This window comes from Anolis carolinensis, chromosome 6 (assembly GCF_035594765.1).
Source record: "Anolis carolinensis isolate JA03-04 chromosome 6, rAnoCar3.1.pri, whole genome shotgun sequence".
Taxonomy (NCBI): Eukaryota; Metazoa; Chordata; class Lepidosauria; order Squamata; family Dactyloidae; genus Anolis; species Anolis carolinensis.
Genome location: NC_085846.1, coordinates 100,700,459 through 100,714,244, shown reverse-complemented (window position 1 = coordinate 100,714,244; position 13,786 = coordinate 100,700,459). Strand labels below are relative to the sequence as shown.

At 37.3% G+C, this 13,786-nt stretch overlaps 1 protein-coding gene across 3 annotated transcripts in view; it reads left to right on the top strand.

Annotated features, from left to right (window-relative positions):
• The window catches only part of odad2 (outer dynein arm docking complex subunit 2), a 93,415-nt gene that overhangs the window by 56,713 nt on the left and 22,916 nt on the right, over window positions 1-13,786 (top strand). For all 3 annotated transcript variants that reach the window (XM_008112387.3, XM_008112388.3, XM_062957607.1), the window contains 2 exons: window positions 7,428-7,582; window positions 8,698-8,940. In XM_008112387.3, the coding sequence (XP_008110594.1) occupies window positions 7,428-7,582; window positions 8,698-8,940 (398 nt within the window). The remainder of the gene's footprint in view (window positions 1-7,427; window positions 7,583-8,697; window positions 8,941-13,786) is intronic.

Genomic DNA, 13,786 nt, shown 5'->3' with positions numbered 1-13,786 from the left:
TATTTTGCCCACTCTTGATTTAAAGTCATACAGTTTGTGACATGTTAGAATTGCTGAGATGAATCCAAATTTAGGATTCAGATTTATCCAGGCAGGCTATTAAGAAGGATTTTAAGATCAAGTCAAGGAGTGCTGTGGTTTTTAGCTTTGAATATGTTTTAATGGATTTTAACTGAATTTTTAATACCATTGATATTTAATTCTGTTTTAATGTTGGTATATTTGTAGATTTTAAATTGTATTGAAATGTTTTTAACGTAAGGCACTTTGAGTCTCCTTGCGGAGAGAAAAAGCATGGTATAAATCAGGTATGGGCAAACTTGGGCTCTCCAGGAGTTTTGGACTGCAACTCCCACAATTTTTAACAGCCTCAGGCCCTTTTGCTTAAGCTGAGGGGGAAAAGGAAGGGGCCTGAGGCTGTTAAGAATTGTGGGAGTTGCAGTCCAAAACACCTGAAGACCCATGTTTGCCCATGCTTGTTATAAATAATAATTATAGGACTTCCGGTGAGCCACGATGGCGGCAGGACGGACTTGCTGAAGCTCCTCCAGCAAGCCACTGACAAAGCGGTTGGGTTAGAGCTTTTAGCTCCCCTCTCCCCGGGGATCGAACCGGGGGGGGGGGACGCAAGCCTCCGTAGGGCAACAGGTCCGGTGGGAAGTACCTTGGAAGAGGCACGACCCGGAGGATCTAGATAGCCGTGGTGGTCCGCGAACCGCGAGTCAGGAAGCGGGCGCAAGCCCTGCATTGACTGCTGGCCGGGCTCATTTTAAACTAAAAAGAAGAGACATTGGAAGAAACTGAAATCTTAACAAAAAATTCAAACCTGATGGGGACACCAAACTGATTGGAAGAAGATAAATATTTATATAAAATACAAGGGAAATATCGTTGAGACTCAGGACGCTTACACGTCTGAGCACACAAGGCACAATCCAGCCACGCAGGAGAAGGATCAACTACAAAGAAGGAAACTTTCCGAAACCTGAGGATAAGGAAGCATCCACAGAGACAATCAAATCGATTACCAGACAAGATCGAGTAACGCGGTCGGGTAGAGCAAAGAATCTCCCCTCTCCCTAGCAAATCGATGGGAGGAACGCAGGTACCCGAACGGCTATTCACGCTCTGACGCCAGCCCCTCGGAGGAGAGGCGAGCCGAAGAGCAGGGAAAAAAGCCGCGGGATTCGCGGGCCGTAGACAAGTGAGGAAAGGAACGGAGTAAGAAGGAACCGGACAGCAGCTGACCTTGACGCCATATTGTTTTGACTACGAAGGCTCCTTCTTGTAAACAAGCAAGGGGTCGCTGAGGACTGTGGGAAAGAAGCGGAACAGGAGGTGAGCGAAGCGGAAGAACTCATCAGGGAAAGACGGAAGAGGAGGTAGCAGAGGAGGACGACGAGGGCGGAAGGAAAGGCGGATCGGGGAGAAGGAAGAAGAAAGCAGAAGGAAGACCGGAAGACGAGGAATCAGGAAGTGCAGAACAACAGCAACGATCGTAAGGACTTGAATCAGGACTCTAAGACGAACAGTTTAGAGCCTAGGTATCAGAACTGAGAATGGAGGACGGCAGAGGAGGATTAAGGGCATAGGACACTGGAAGGGAGATAGGAGATTAGAAACTTTTGGAATTAAATAAGACCACATTGAAGAACAAAGACTGAGGATAGCAGTAAGAAAGATACATAGAGATACAGACAGACTATTGTACGCAATGAAACAGTAGTATAAATACCAAAATTGACTATTTGGGAAGACCAATCAAAGATACATTTACACATTTATAAATATATAGACATACACGGAAAAGAATAGTACAGTAATTATTGCCAATATAGAAGATGGCAGGGCCAAAATTTAAACAAGATCTTAAAGATACTAAAGGGTTAGCAAGGAGAGGTTCCCAAACAGAAGATTTAACTCTAAAAGATATTTTAAAAGAGATCCAGAAAAATTCAGACAAACAGGACCTAAACATGGAAGATCAAAAAAGATTTCAGAAAGAAATGCACCAAGAGATGATGGAAATGAAAAGAGAAATAAAGGAGGATATTACTCAGATAAAAGATGAAATGAAAGAGATGCATGAAGAGATTCTTGAACTGAAAAAAGCTAGAGGGAACATGGAAAAGACTCAAAATAAAATACAAAAACAGGTTGAGGACTGGCAAAACAAAAGTTTAAAAATAGAAAGAACACAAGAATTAATGGATCTTAAAGAGATGGAATTCCAACTTCGATTTAGGAATATACAAGAGGAAACTAACGAAAACATAAGACAAACAATATCACAAATCACAGCAAAAATACTACAGCGTCCAGTACAGGAAATGGGAACTGAACTGGACAGAATATACAGAATACAAACTAACTACTCCAAACGTAACAAAGTGGCGAGAGACGTCATAGTACATTTTGTAAAAAAGAGAGTTAGGGACGAGGTATTGATGGCCAATAGCTCCCAACCAAGCTATTATAAAGACAATAAAATCACAATACTAAAAGAAATTCCCTTACCAATACTGAATAAAAGGAGAAACTACTTCTTCCTTACAGAGGAATTAAAAAAACGTAAAATCAGATTCCGTTGGGAAAAAGCAGAAGGTGTTATGGTTACGCTTAATAATGAGAAATACTGGCTTACATCACTTGACAAGGCAAAGGAATTCTACAAAAATTTGATGAAGGATAAGGGTACAGAACCTCAGGAGACATTCCTACCACAAACAAAAAGGAAAAGATTTCTTTCGCCCCAAGGTGCAGAATCGGCAACAGTGACGAAGGTAATGGAGATAAATACGGAAGTGGAAAAACCGGAGATGATCATAGAGGACGTAGAAGACACGGCAGTGGAAGAAGATCTTGGAATTATAACCTTAGGACTTGAAAATGATCACAATGAATGAGTTCACACGACAAATAAAATGTTATTCAAACAATGTGAACGGTCTAAACTCTCCAAATAAAAGAAATGCACTCACACGTCAAATTAAAAAAGGGAAATTTGATATTATTTCATTTCAAGAAACACATATTTCACAAAGACATGGAGCACACTTAGTTAACAAGGTTTACGGAAAAGAATTCTATTCACTGGACATAAAGAAAAAAAGAGGGGTGGTCACATACATAAACAATAATATTCCAGCAGAATTGAAATTTAAGGACTCAGAGGGGAGAGTGGTGGCGGTGGAAATTACAATTGGAATTCAAAAAATATTAATATGCCACATTTATGCCCCAAATGGTCCCAAGGCACAGTTTGCAAAATATCTGAAGGAACAGATCGAAAATACCCACCTGGAACAGGTTATAATTTTAGGAGACTTCAATGGGGTACTGGACACAAAAATGGACAAATCAACCAAGAAAAGAAGTAATAAAGATACGTTAAGTTCATTACCAAAAAACTTCATCCGGTTGAAGGAAGAATTTGATCTCATTGACGTTTGGAGAGCAAAAAACCCTTTAAACAAAGACTATACATTTTATTCTCACAGACATGCCGGATGGTCAAGAATTGACATGATTTGGACAACTAGAACAATATTTACAAAAATTGATAAGATATCCATCATCCCCCGTGATAAATCAGACCACTGCCCCATGGAAATGATTATTAATTATAAAAAGGTTACACCTAAATGGAAGTTTGATGAAAACTTGTTGAAAAAAGAAGAAGACATCGAGAGATACAAGAAGCTATCAAAGGAATATTTCGACTTTAACGTCAGTCCAGATATTAAAGACGCAACTATCTGGGACGCTTACAAAGCGGTGATCAGGGGACATTTAATACAGCAAAAAGCAAGAATAAATAAAGATAAATGGAAGAAAATGAAGGAAATAAACTCACAGATTGAAAGAAATGAGAAGATACTGAAAAATTCACCAAATAATAGCAAGGCAAACAAAGAACTTAAGAACTTAAAAAGAGAGAAGAGTCGAATGGAATTGGACCAGACCGCTAACTAACTAAGATTCATCAAGCAATTTAATTTTGAGAACGCTAATAAACCAGGGAAATGGCTGGCGCGGAAAATACGTAAGAAAAAACAACTTCAACAAGTTACACTAATTAAGACAGACAGTGAATGTATTACCAAGGATGAGGATATTTTACATGAATTTAACAAATTCTATTCACAATTATATAAGGACAATGAAATTGATAAGACAAAAATATCACAATATTTGGGAAATCAAAAATTAGAGAAGATTAGCGATCAACAAAGAGAAATCCTCAATAAAGAAATCACAGAAAATGAAATAAAGAAAGCAATTAATTCTTTAAAGCCTAACAAATCGCCTGGGCCGGATGGATTCTCAGCAAACTTTTACAAAATAATGCAGGACACATTAATTATCCACCTGAAAAGGTTAATGAACGAAGTATTGCAAAATAAAGAAATCCCTGACTCTTGGAGAGATGCAGATATAATCGCAATACCCAAGGATAAGCAAGATACCTCCGATGTAAGAAATTATCGCCCCATATCTTTATTGAATATAGATTATAAAATATTTACGTGCATATTGGCTAACAGATTCAAAGAATTTTTAAACAATTGGATTAATCCAGAACAAACAGGCTTTCTTCCGGGAAGGAAAATGAAAGATAATGTTAGATGTATCTTGGATATAATAGAATATTATGATTGGAACCATCAAAAAGAAGTAGCATTGCTCTCCATTGACGCGGAAAAAGCCTTCGATAATTTGAATTGGTCTTTTTTTAAGCTATTATTTAAGGAAATCGATATTGGACACCAATTTTATAATGCAGTGGACACGATTTACGACAAACAAAGAGCCAAAATTCTGATTAATGGTCAACATTCAAAGAACATCAAGATCGAAAAAGGGGTAAGACAGGGGTGCCCATTATCCCCTTTGATATTTATTTTTGCTTTAGAAATTCTGTTAAAAAATATAAAAAATGACCAAGAATTGAAGGGCACAAAAATTTTGAAAAACGAATTTAAATACAGAGCATTCGCGGATGACATTATCTGCGTTATCGAAGACCCGAAAATACAACTACCTAGGTGGATAACTAAGATTGAAGAATATGGAGAAATATCTGGTTTCCGTCTAAATAGGAAAAAAACCAAGATACTAACAAAGAATATGACTAAAATCAACCAAGAAATACTGCAAAACATGACAGGAATTTCGATATCCAAAAAGATTAAATATTTAGGAATTTGGCTTACAGCTAAGAATGCGCAACTATTAGAAAATAATTATAAACTAATGTGGAAGGAAATAAAGCAAGATTTACAAAAATGGCAGAATTTAAACATTTCATTATTAGGAAGAATCGCAACAATTAAGATGAACATCTTACCGAAAATGCTCTATCTATTTCAAAATTTACCCATAATTAGATCGATGAAAACAATTGCGGAATGGAATAAAGACCTCTCTAAATTTATATGGAACGGCAAAAAACCCAGAATTAGGTATGCAACAATGACGGAGAAAAAAGACCGAGGTGGATTTGGCTTGCCGAACTTAAAACTGTATGCGGATGCCTGTGCTTTGACGTGGATTAAAGATTGGTGTAATCTTAAAAAGGAGAATATACTAAACATAGAGTGCTTCGACTTGAGAAGGGGGTGGCATGCGTACATATGGTACGATAAAAAACGTATAGAAAATTTTTTTGGAAATCATTTTATACGTTCATCATTGATCAAAGTTTGGGAAAAATATAAAATATATATGTACGATAAAACCCCACTATGGATTTCACCACTGGAAGAGAATAATAGGAAATTATTAGGTTGGTCACAATGGCCTACATATAAAGACATTCTAATCAAGAAAAACAATGAATTCCAAATTAGATCCATAGAAGAACTAAAAAGAAGATATAGAAACCTAACGTGGTTACAATACGCTCAAATTAAGGAAAAATTTGTGATAGATAACAAAGTGGGCTTTTGTTCCAACGAGAAATTCTGGGATAAGATTCTCCAATCAGATAAGAAAGAAATAACCAAAATCTACGATAAATTATTAGAATGGACAAATGCTGCAGAAGAAGTTAAAGGATGTATGGTGAAATCGGCCCAAAACATAGGACATACAATAACCATGTCAGAGTGGGAAACGTTATGGAGGAAAAAAACAAAATATACCTATGCGTGGGACTTAAAAGAGAATTGGTTGAAATCCTTCCATAGGTGGTATATTACACCCCAAAAGTTAGGGAAAATGTATAAGGGAACTCAAAACTCCTGCTGGAAATGTAAAGACCATATAGGATCGTATTATCATGCTTGGTGGACATGTAACGAAGCGGGCAAATTTTGGAAAATGATACATACAGAATCTCAGAAAATATTAGGGAAAAAATTTCCAATGAAACCAGAATATTATTTACTAAACTTGACAGATTCAGAAACACAATTTAACATAAACGACGACAAATTATTTACATATATCAATACAGCTGCAAGGATTATCTTTGCAAAACATTGGAAATCACAGTTAACTCCGGGAAAGGAAGAATGGCTCGAGAAAATTGAGGACATAAGAGATATGGATGAACTAACATTTTTATTGAAGATGTATAGAGGACAGCCAATAAAAAGGACAGACTGGGATCAATATAAAAAGTATATGGTCATGCAGTAAGAAACATGCCTTGTCACAGAAGAAATAAACTGGGACATACCAATACAATCAGGACTGGGAAACAATTATAAAAATTGACTTAAATTAGACCCCCAAAAGGGAGGATGGGAAGTACTACAAGTATGCAAATGGGTGTGTGTGGGGTTCTCTGTTTGCTCTTCTTTTCTTTTCCTTCTTTTTTTTTAAGTGTGATGTGTTGTAGAAACTCAATAAAAATTATATAAAAAAAATAATTATATATATGTTTTTTAAGGTTTTTATAATGTGTTTTAACAATGTTATTAATGGATCTGTTTATATTGTTTTGTTTTTATGATTGCATTTTGGGCATTAAATTTTGCCAATTTTTGTAAGCCGCCCTGAGTCCCCTCGGGTGAGAAGGGTGGGGTATAAATGTTGTAAATAATAAATAAATAAACATAGAAAACATGCAAATGTGAGTAGATCAATAGGTACCGCTCCATTGGGAAGGTAACGGTGCTCCATGCAATCATGCTGGCCACATGACCTTGGAGGTGTCTATGGACAACGCCGGTTCTTCGGCTTAGAAATGGAGATGAGCACCAACCCCCAGAGTCAGTCACGACTGGACTTAACGTCAGGGGAAACCTTTACTTTTAATAAGAGTGAAGTTCCATCCTTTTCTCTTGGTTGCTTTTATTTCCATTGTGAAAGAATGGTCCTTAGAATTTTGGATTTATCCAGTATAACCTTTGTATAGAAACCTAATTTATGGACCTCTGTTATGCATGCTTGTAATTATTATTATTTTTAAATTGTAGTGTGCTGAAGATCAGGAAACACGCGATCTTGTTAGGCAGCACGGGGGCCTAAAATCTCTTGCTGCTTTACTTGCTAAATCTGACAATAAAGAACTTCTGGCAGCAGTGACAGGAGCAATCTGGAAATGCGCAATCAGCAAAGAAAATGTGACCAAGTATGTGTAGCATTTGCAAACATACAGAAATATATAAAAGTTTAAATCACTTGATGTTGTAAGAAAAGGCATTTTCTGACCAAGTTTAAACATTAAATTGCTCTGTGTGATCAAAAGTGTGCTTATTTTACTGTAAGTGTGTTCATGTTTACTCTGACCATGCCAACTCAGCTGTTTTATCATGTTGAAATACAAAACAAGTAACATACTGATCTGTATATCGGCAGTCTAATAATCCAAAGCATATACTTTCCAAGAAATGTTTGTGTTTTCCATTTATCATTCTAGATCTGTAAGAATTCCACCTTGTCTTATTTCATTAAAAAACATGCTAACCCTCATGAAAGTAGATCTTAAAAAGGCAGCAATGTTTGTTGTGTATCTGCATTATATGTATGATTCAACTTCTGATTTGTGCCAAAACTATGAGCCCTAACTGAAGAGTCCTTGGAATGGCAGAAAAGGCTAGGGAATTTCTGCTAAACCTCACAGTATCTTTAGAAAAAAAAATTCAGTATTTTAAAGGAAGCAATGACAGTTAAACTATTAATGTGGATTAGTATTTAGAAAGCATAAGACAGGTACCATGAAATACGAATAGTAGAATTTGGATTCAGATTTAGTCATTCTTAAAGCAGACTCACTAAAATTAGTGGGACTTAAGGTAGGCATGACTTCATAATTTTTAATGGGTCTAATATCAGGAGCCGCGGTGGTCTAATGGGTTAAACCCTTGTGCTGGCTGGACTGCTGACCTGAAGGTTGGGTTGCTGACCTGAAGGATGCCGGTTCGAATCTGTGAGACAGGGTGAGTTGCCATCTGTCCACTCTAGCTTGCAAGGACATGAGAGAAGCCTCCCAGTAGGATGGTAACACATCCAGGCATCCCCTGGGCAACTTCTCTGTAGACAGCCAATTCTCTCACACCAGAAGCGACTTGATGTATGTTCTCTAGTTGCTTCTGACATGATTAAAACTGGGTCTAATCTAACTTTGATTAAATCTGGATTCCAAAACGTTTATACCCAGTTTGTAATTTTTAAAAGGTCTAATGCAACATGAATAAATATTTTCTGGAAATACACTTCTAACAATATTTTATTGGTTTTGGTTAGATTCCGGGAGTACAAAGCTATAGAAACTTTGGTTGGGCTGCTGACAGATCAACCGGAGGAAGTCCTTGTGAATGTTGTTGGAGCTCTTGGTGAATGTTGCCAAGAACAAGCTAATCGGAGCATCATACGGAGATGTGGTGGAATCCCATCCCTTGTTGCTTTACTCACAGGAACCAACCAGGCTCTTCTTGTTAATGTTAATAAAGCGGTGGGATCGTGTGCAACAGAACCTGAAAATATGGTGTAAGTTTTTTTTAAAGAAATGTATGCACAAGATGGCATATCCTGTTCATCTATACTATACACACCCATGAGATGCTTAGCATTCTTATCACATAGCTAAATATAGGTATACCACAGTTAACAAAGTACATGTGTTCCTTGGCATTACTTCTTTAACAGAGAAATTGGTACCAGAAGTAGAAAAAAAAGATGGAAAGGGTCAAGATAGGGTCCTACATCACAAAAAAGAGGAGCTGTTCAACACGTTTCAGCAATTCTTTTACTCCAAACTAACAATATGCACATGTGAAATGAAACAATTGGCTTCTCTAAGCCTTCCATAAGTAACAAAAAAATTAAACCCTTTTCAGACTTCTTCCAAAATGCATTCAGGGAGGATTTTTGATACTCCTCCCCTTTTCTTTCTTTTCTTTTTTTTTTTTTTTTTGGCTTTTTTATGATTTCTCCTTTGTAGGCCAAATTTAAAGATCCATGCCTTTGTCATACTGGGAATAGCTGGTGAGGCAAGCAAGTCTGCCTTTTCTTTTTATGTCTTATGTTCTCACACTTTCACAAAGGCAGTGGTTCAACCTGGGGCTCCCAAATATTTTCGGCCTAAAACTCCCAGAAATCCCAGCCCGTTTACCAGCTGTTAGGATTTCTGGGTGTTGAAGGCCAAAACATCTGGGGACCCCACTGCACAAAGGGATTATGGAGTGAGCTTCTGTTTAGCTACAATACGTAGATATGGCTACTGTAGAATCCCATTCCTGACCAACTGTATTGCACTGTTTACCGCATATACCCTTTTATAACCCAGAATCAACAGTCTGCATTTCTTTAGCTCTCCTTCACTGTCCTTCTAATGTCAATGCTTCTAATAAAGATGGAGAATGAGAAGGAAAAGGGTAGTTATTTAGGCATAAAAAGATTTAGTAAAAAGGATCTTTAAACTAATGTATTCCCATAATAACCTGTAATAGCCCTCCTGCAGTACTGTATAATTTTCATAAAATATTTTTTTAAAAAGCAAATATCTGCTCTACCACTAAATTGGGTCCTTGATTCTCCTTCTGATAACATCTGAATATTGACCTTTCTCAACTGTATTTTATATTTTAAGGTGCTTTGGGGTGAAGTATGTTTTCTAGGTTTTAAAAAAATCATATACTTGGCACCGTAAGAGCACTCTGCTGCAGTAGCATCTAAGCTGAATGCTTTAGTAGTTGTACATGGAAACTAAACAAATACCAAACTATTTTTTGCCAGCACTGCATACTAAGAGTGTGAATTGAAGAAGTTATTTTATTAAGAGCACTATTGATGTTTGACTTGTATAATGTAAAGCTTGTACAGTTTGAGACCTCAACATTTAAATTTCATGAGAAATGCTCCAGGAATACGTTCTGATCAGCACTCGCTGTTACTTCGATATGCGGGAAGCCTACATAAGAATGTAGCCCAGTTTCTTGCTTATATACAACCCAGATTGACGAGAGATAGTGATCTCGTCCTTCTTTTGCTCTATCTTGCCTAAAATACTTGATATTCATAGAGTGGCACAGAGACCGATTCCAGTTTCTTGAAAGGGATGCTTGTTTCCATGCTTTGGCTGTCACCCAGTGGCAAGATAGGGCAGGAGTGTAAACGTGGTCTATGTGAACAGAGCCAGTTGTGAATGGGACCAGTGGTAGAAAGGCATGCATAGATTGAATCACTTCCACATTATATCTCCACAAAGTATTGAAGGTTACCATAATTTTTGTAATAACCTAACAGTGATCGTGGGTCATAAATCAGCAAAGAAACCCAAACAGCCATTTGGCAGGAATGAACTCTCAGGAGTAATCCACTGCTCAGACCCCAGTGCTCCTATAGCCAACATCATACTAAAATGCGGTCTGAACAAAAGCACCAACATCAACACAAATTAAGATCTAAAACTGTAGTCTGACAAAGGTCACCTTGTTTGAGAGTGAGGAAAGGTTCTGCTGATAGTTTGGGAAGAAATATTACTGTTTTTGGCAATTCTTCCCTGACTGAATTATACTTCTGATTTCTCTTGAGTTCTTTTCACTGCAGGAAGTATTCTCTATATTAGTTTATAGTCCAGAGCCAAAAGATATTCTTCTAAGGTGTTTAAAAGGCAGATATTATGTTTTAAAAGGCTGTGATTGAGTTCACCAATTTCTGGGTAACAAAAAACACACTCCTTTAAAAATAATTTCATATCCTTCTCCTTTGGCTACAAAAAATGCTCCTTTTAGAAATGAGCAGGAAGAAAAAGTGGGCCCTTAAAGACTGACTATGGTGTTTTTAGGAAATGTTAGTAAGTTAATTCTCAAAAGGCATACAGCTTTTCTAAAGGTGTTAAATGTCAGTAAGCATGCTGACATTGTAATAAACACTTAGGAAAATAAAATCAATCTTTTGCAGTGCAATTTATAAATTATATAAATGGACTTTTATAACTTGTTAAGTATCTTTGACCACCTGGAAAGACGGCCACAATATGCCAGGGCTTATTGGGTAGGTAGGGCATCGCAACGATGAGGTAGGGCATCGCAACGAAAACAAAAAAAAGAAAAAAATATAAACTTAGCAATCAAGTCAGCTGTTACATTTCTGTTCTCCAGTGTTTGGAGTAATTGCAAGTATCATTTTCTTTTCTTGGTATGAATGCGGCTTCCCTATAACAGTCTGCCCTGCCTGATAACACTTGATTTTTCAGTGCAGATGTCAAAGAAGTGTGTCTCGAGCTTATTTCTCTGATTAACAATAAATCACATTATTTCAGTAGTAGGAGGTATTTTTCTAATTACAGAGACCTGTTACATTTGTGCGAGAGTGTATTTGAACGTTAGTGATCTTGCACAACTATAATTCTGTAGTCCATTTTCTTTTGTCTTTTCTTTGACTTCAAACCTAGATTTCATTGTTAAGACTTGGAGTCTTATCCACTAAAATATCATTTTTTTAAAAATGAACCATATGTAGCTTGAGTCCCTGATTTACAGTACTATTTATTGAAGCAGTTTGTAACTTTTTTTAATGTCGAAGTTTAAAAGAGTTGAATTGTGGTTTTCAGAAGAGATGAGATTGTGCTTTGTATGACTTGAAACCTGTAATCTTACCAGGGAGCACAATAAATATAGTCAGTATAACACTGTTTACATTTGTGTATGTGGTCTCAGTTGGCAGGAGATGCAGTCAGACTTCTCAAGAGCCCTGGCATATTGTGGCCTAAAAAATAAGGATGATAAATATAAGAAACAGATGTTGAGGGTGTGTGCATGTGTCTTTGAATAAGTCTGGGGCTTGTTTACCCTGGAAATATTCAATATCAAATTATTAGAGCACAAAAATGACTTGCTGTAGATTGAGATTGTTAACATGTAAAAAGCGAGACTTCATTTATAACTGCTGTCCTGGCAACAAAGCAAAGTTAACTCTGGCAGCCCAAGAGAGCTTTCAAATGATTGCTTGTACCAAAGTTGTCTCAGTTAAACAAGCAACTGTCCTAAACAGCAATCAAGGTCTAGCAAATATATTCCAGTATATATTACACAAGTAATCAATTCCTCAGACCAAAATTGGCATACATATAACAGTACTTTCAAAAGCTGCTACAGTTCTTAGAAATGATCCCTTGTCAGTGTCTATTGTAGTCAGCTGTCACTAAAAAGAGTGGCACAAGGACAATCCAAGAGGCAAGGATCTTTTCAGAACAATGTCCAAGGGCCTCTTAAATAAACCTGTTCAAGAACTCTCCAGGACAACTGTGGTAGAAACACACACAGCCATTAGGAAAGGAAACAGGCAAGTAAACAGCTCAGGCCCTACAAAGAAATCAGATGAATTGGATAGGGAAACAGATTAGAAATGGATGAACAGCTGGAGGAGGACTTCAGGAAGCAGGCACGAGAGGAAGACGAACAGGAGAAGCCTGCAGTTTCAAGCCATTGACCACCCTTGTACGAGTAGCCGGAACTTCCCAATGCAAAACTTGTCGGGATTTCCCCAGAGAGTTGCTAAGGAGTCCAAGCTGCCAGCTATGATTGCAACACATAACCCAGTTATACAATGTCAAGAAATAGCAAGACTTAATTTGCAGATATTGATAGCCCCTATGTGATCACAAACCTCTTTCCCACAGCCTAATGAGATTGAAGATATTGTTGTGTGGAAGCATCCACGTGGGAGTTTACTCCACTTGTGTAATTGCAGCTGTTGAAAAAGACTACAGAAGAAAATGTCTTTAAATTTCCTCCAGCCATGTGATTGGATTATTACCGTTTTCCTGGACTGGGAAAGACCATACAGATGCTGCCTAAGTTTTAGCTTGGACGAGCCCAGGAACATCTCCAGGCCTGGTTGTACACACAGCTTCCTTGATTCCCAGCCCAGCTTCTGTGGTTTGGGAATATGTTATGTTCTCAAAGACTCAGAAATCAGCCTGTGGGAGCATTTTCCCAAACTTGTACGAGGTGCAATTACTTTCCAGGATTTGGACAAAACACAGTACATGCCCCATATCCATAGGGGATATGTTCTCGGAATTTACATGGAAAGTTCAGTTAATAGAAAATCCTACTGAAATTAAGGACTTTGGTCCAAGAATACAGTGGAATTGCACTGGAGGATTTAGAAAATGCCCTGAGAGGACATTTTTTCCAATGTGGATAAATGAAACCAGTCCCATTTGGCATTTCTTCAATTTTTTAAGTACTGAAAATATTCTCATTTTCAAATATGTGGATTTTGATCTATAACCCCAAACTTGCCAAAATTATCTCCGATCTATTAAATATATTATATCAAATATTTGCTTGTTTAAGACACTATCAAGAGTAAAATTACCTCATGT